Source organism: Cannabis sativa, chromosome 7, assembly GCF_029168945.1.
Source record: "Cannabis sativa cultivar Pink pepper isolate KNU-18-1 chromosome 7, ASM2916894v1, whole genome shotgun sequence".
Taxonomy (NCBI): domain Eukaryota; kingdom Viridiplantae; phylum Streptophyta; class Magnoliopsida; order Rosales; family Cannabaceae; genus Cannabis; species Cannabis sativa.
The window spans coordinates 45468882-45474363 of NC_083607.1; the positions used below are offsets into that span (position 1 = coordinate 45468882).

General features: G+C 40.6%; 1 protein-coding gene across 1 annotated transcript; it reads left to right on the plus strand.

Annotated features, from left to right (window-relative positions):
- The first annotated feature begins 630 nt into the window (after positions 1-630).
- LOC115697316 (protein argonaute 2) lies at positions 631-5279 on the plus strand. The gene is made up of 3 exons (XM_030624263.2): positions 631-1367; positions 1678-2875; positions 3448-5279. Exons 1-3 carry the CDS (start codon positions 926-928, stop codon positions 4871-4873), a joined length of 3066 nt encoding a protein of 1021 aa, XP_030480123.1. The 5' UTR covers positions 631-925; the 3' UTR covers positions 4874-5279.
- Positions 5280-5482: the final 203 nt, after the last annotated feature.

Here is a 5482-nt window from a genome sequence, read left to right on the forward strand (position 1 = left end):
TGAACCCATCCTACTCTGGACCAGAGTCGGACCTCGAATTCGGTTCTAGACCCCAGACCCTGGCCCGGACTTCGACTTGGACCCAAACCCGAACACAAACCCAGACATCGGACCTAGACCCCAAACTCCAGACTAAGACCCGAACCCTGGTCCCGGACTCAGACCAAGTCCTCGACCGTGTCTCGAGTTTGGGTCCGTGTTTGGGTGTCCGTCCGGATCTTGGTTCGAGGTCCGAATCCGAGTCTTAGTCTGGCTTTGGGGTCTAGGGTCTATGGTTCGGGGTCTGGATCTAGGTCTAGAGTCTTGGTCCAGGTTTGGATCCGGGTCCGAATTTGGGTCCAGGGTCCAGGGTCCAAGTCTGAGGTTTGGGGTCTAAGTTCGGTGTTCGAGATCTAGGTCGAGTCCGGGTCTGAGTTTAGAGTCTAAGTATGTAAGCAAAATGTAAAATATAATAAATTTGACAAAAAAAATTATTTTTAAAAATAGAAAATAATATTTTGATATTTTTGTTTTCTAATTTTTAAAAACTCAATTTAAATTCTTCAAAAACAAAAAAAAACTCAATTTAAAAAAAAAATGAAATTTAGCCACCCCTATTAGTTTTTTAAAATTGTTTTTCATTTGTGAATTGAAGTTTTTGAAAAGACGGTTTTCAAATTAGAAACCAATGCCGTCAATGAAACATTTGGGCGAACATGACCACAAATACAGTATGAAGAAATTTCTTTAAAACTCCGTCATGTCATTTCCATGAACTTTTGAATTCTTTTTTTTTTTTTTTTAAAAAAAAATGGTTTGAAACTGGCGGAATCTTCTAGATTTTTTCTTTGTAGTATCCTTGTTCAGCAAGCTAAGCCAAAAGCCAACCTTCTTTCTATTCTTAAGCTCATATCTTGACTTACTTCATTCTCTCGTGCGAGCTCCAATGGAGAGAGGAGGCGGAGGTTACAGGGGAAAAGGAAGAGGCGCCGATGGCTATGGCGGAGAAGGTAGAGGCGGAGGTCACAGGGGAAGAGGGAGAGGCAGAGGTTCTACTTCTGGTGGCTATGGCGAACAAGGTAGAGGCAGAGGAGGAAGAGGGAGAAGTGGTGGTCGCAATGTTGTGGACCATCATCAGCAACATCGTTTCAATACTCAGATCGAACGATCCACGGGTGTCTGGAGGCAGTCTGGTAGTGGTGGAGCTCAATTGAGTGATGATCGCCATCAGACGGAGGGGTCGAGCAGAGATTCTGGCGATGGTCGTGGAGATGGAGGTGTAGGAAGAGGAAGCAGTGTTTGGGGGAATCGTGGCAGAGGATGGAAAGCAGTGACTTCTTCTCCAAGTCAACTTGATCAGAATCATCAATCCGGAACAGTTTCTCCAGGTACAGAATTTTTCTTGTGATCACTTCGTTTATCTATGTTTCGCTGAATCTTTAGGTACACAGTCATGGTCAGTGCTCGTGATTCTTTTTTTTTTTTTTTTTTTTTTCTGGTGAAACATATTTCTAAATTGTTTTATTGCTATATCGATGATTTTGATTGTTCTGATTGCTGTGATCATCTATGGGAATGGCTTCATTGTTAATTTATTTTTTTGTAGATAGGATTTGGCTTTGAAGAAAGCCAAGGCAATAATGGCTTCAATTGGTTAATGTTTGAATTTCTTAAACACCTCTGTTTAATGTTTTACAGGTACTGTGGCTTCTGGAGTACATAAAATGACGATTTCTAGTCAGTCGTCTCGTCCTTCCGGTGGCAAAGACAAAATTGTTCCGATAGGGAGGCCTGATAAGGGTGGTTCAAATTCCACCCGAAGTCTTAGACTCTCTGTGAATCACTTTGTTGTCAACTTCGATCCCAATGCTGTTATACTCCACTATGATATAGACGTCAAGCCAGAGATTCCTCCCAAGCCTGGACGATCTGTGAGGATCTCCAAGCCTGTCCTTTCAATGATCAGACACAAGTTATCTTCTGACAATCCTACACAGTTTCCATTATCATTTACTGCTTATGATGGTGAAAAGAGTATATTTAGTGCGGTGGCATTGCCGACTGGACAGTTTAATGTGGAGCTTTCAACTGAGGACTCGGTCCGGTCCTATTTTGTTGGTATCAAGCTTGTAAATGAGCTCCATCTGGACAGGTTGAACAACTACATAGTTGGACTTCTCCCATCAATCCCTCGTGATGTCTTGCAAGGGATGGATTTGGTGATGAGGGAGAATCCTAACAGAAAAATGATTCCTGTTGGCCGAAATTACTATCTCAAAGAACCTGAACCTCCTCCGGAAGGTGAACTTGGAGATGGAACTTGGGCTCACAAAGGACTTAAACATAGCTTGAAGCCTACAGCTCAAGGTCTGTCTTTGTGTCTGGACTACTCTGTTTTGGCTTTTTGTGAGAATATGCCAGTTTTGAAATTCCTCGAGTACCATATTAAGGATTTCCGACCAAATGACTCTAGGATGTTTAGAAACAAAGTTGAGGCTGCGTTGAGGGGGTTGAAAGTGTATGTGACTCATCGAAGAATCAAACAGAAGTTTATTGTGAGAGGGTTAGCACGTGAGAGTGCACGAAACTCTAAGTTTGTTGTTGTAGATCCAGATGGTAAAATTCCAGACAAGGAAGTTCGATTGGTAGAGTATTTTGAGGAGAAGTATGGTAAGGCTATTGTGCACGTAGACATTCCCTGCTTGGATCTTGGGAAAGCTGATAAAAGGAACGAAGTACCAATGGAATTTTGTGAAATTGTTGAAGGGCAGAATTACAAAAAAGAGCAGCTAAATAAATTAGCAGCCGAAAAATTGAAAGATCTGTCTGTACCTACAGCACTTGAGAGAGAGCGCCTGATACGGGGATCGGTTCAATCAGCAGATGGTCCTTGCGGGTATGTATCTATATGTATGTCCTTTTATGATTTATTAACTATCATTTATTTATGCTAAATAACCTTTCTCTTGTTGAATGCTAGTAGTTTAAGTTATTATGGAATGCCTAATCTTTTTTCTTATTGTTAGTTGTAAATGAAACTTTATCATTACTAGGCCTTTGTGTTTAACATTTACTATTGTAAATATTGAACGTGTGATTTGAGGCCGTGTAGTTATCCGCTCCTATAGTTTTTCTTTTTTTCTAATCTTATGCCAATAACCAAGTGGTTGAACTTATTTCACTTTGCCTTTGTATTGCTCTATTGTCATTATTACCAAACCAAGTGAACAAGTTTGCAGTATAAGGAGATAGTTGTAGTAGTATATCTACTTACCAGATATGACTGAACTATTTGACAAATAAATTTAAAATATATTTGAGCTTAAATAAATTGGTATGCAAATGAAGTCAATTGGAAAATTGGACGTGTTGTTGTATTCACTTATTGATGCACGAGATCACTTAGTTGAAATCAGTGTATATGAATAGTGAGTACTGATTTTGTTATCTATCACTTATCATTGGCAGCGGAGGCATCTCCCGAAATTTTGGATTTGATGTCAACATGAATATGAGTACTGTAACAGGGCGTGTGATTAGCCCCCCTCAGCTAAAGCTCGGTGCTCCCAACGGGAAGATTACTACCATAACAGTTGACAAAGAAAAATGCCATTGGAACTTACTTGGAAAATCGGTGGTGCAAGGAAAACCTATTGACAGGTGGGTTGTTCTCGACTTCAGCCATGAGCGAAATAATTATCAAGGTTTTCGACTAGATCCTGATATCTTCATTCCAAGGCTTATCAAGAGATGCCAAAAATTGGGGATTAGAATGGCGCAGCCGTTGCTTTATGAACCTACATCAATGGATCAATTCTCTAGTGTGGACAAACTTCGTGAGCTTTTTGCCGGTGTTTGTGAACGTGCTTCCAATAAGTTTACAGCTCAGTTGCAACTTATTGTTTGTGTAATGTCTAAGAAGGATGCAGGTTACAAGTATCTCAAGTGGATCTCTGAAACGGAAATTGGTGTTGTCACACAGTGTTGCTTGGCTAAGCATGCAGCCATAGCAGGCGACCAATATCTTGCTAATCTTGGTCTCAAACTTAATGCTAAACTTGGAGGTAGCAATGTGGAATTAGGTACACAGCTTCCTATTCCTGCAGGTTTGGGCCATTTGATGTTCATTGGGGCTGATGTCAATCATCCTGGAGCTAAGAATGTGAAAAGCCGATCAATAGCAGCTGTTGTTGCCACAATGAATTGGCCTGCTGCGAACCGCTATGCTACAAGAGTTGGAGAGCAAGACCCCTGTTGCGAGAGAATTCTTAATTTCGGAGACATTTGTTTGAAGCTTATTGAATCTTATGCTCAGTTGAACAAAGTTTACCCAGAGAAAATTATTATCTTTCGGGATGGAGTTAGTGAGGGCCAGTTTGATATGGTTCTCAATGAAGAGTTACTTGATTTGAGGAGGGCACTTCATACCATAAATATTTCTCCAACTATCACTCTTATTGTTGCCCAAAAGCGTCACCAAACCCGTTTGTTCCCTAATAGGAATGATGGAGGTTCCACTGGTAATGTGCCTCCTGGCACAGTTGTTGACACAACAGTTGTTCACCCTTCTGAATTTGATTTCTATCTCTGCAGTCACTATGGAGGCCTTGGGACGAGCAAGCCTACTCACTACCATGTCTTGTACGATGAACACAAGTTTACTTCTGACCAATTGCAGAAGCTCATATATAGCATGTGTTTTACCATGGCTCGCTGCACCAAACCTGTCTCCTTGGTACCGCCAGTGTACTATGCCGATCTTGCTGCCTATAGAGGGAGACTGTATCATGAGGCAGAGATGGAGAGATCTTTGTCATCGTCTTCTGTGAGTTCAGTGAAGGAGAGGTTGTTTAAATTGCATGATGACCTGGAAAATGAAATGTTTTTCATTTGACAGTGTCTTGCAATGATGATGTTACATTGGCAGGTAATACCGTTAAGACAATTCTTCATCAAAAACCACACACAATTACACCATATGATCGGGTTTGTGCGTGAATCTAAAGGATTTGAGTCGATAATCTGGCTTTACTCACTTTCATGGTTTGTGATCAACCATGGTGGCATGTAGGTAAGTAGAGCCAGGAGTAGAATAAGACTTAAAACCATTCAGACTTGATACCATTCAGTTTGTTTTTTATTTAGTATTCTGGTAATGTTTACCTGTTTGTGATTGCTAGGGAGTCTTTAATATTGGTGTGCTTAGATTGCTTGTTAATGTTGAGTCTTAAATAAATTGTGGAGGTTTTGTATGAGTCAGAACATTTCATATTCATATGTTGTTCTCTTTCTTTTCGTCACTGTGGGTTGTTGCTCTTGTTTTGAATTTCCTATTTTGTATTCATTATATAATAGCATTTGTTTCTACTGTCTTGCTTGGGCCAATTAAACTCCTCCTCGCAAGGAATGATGCTTTCAAGTATGTATGTTGGGAAATATGGGTCTCTCGAATACATCTGAGAGCACTTTAGGACTGTAGACTAAATGAAGTTGAGCATAGGCA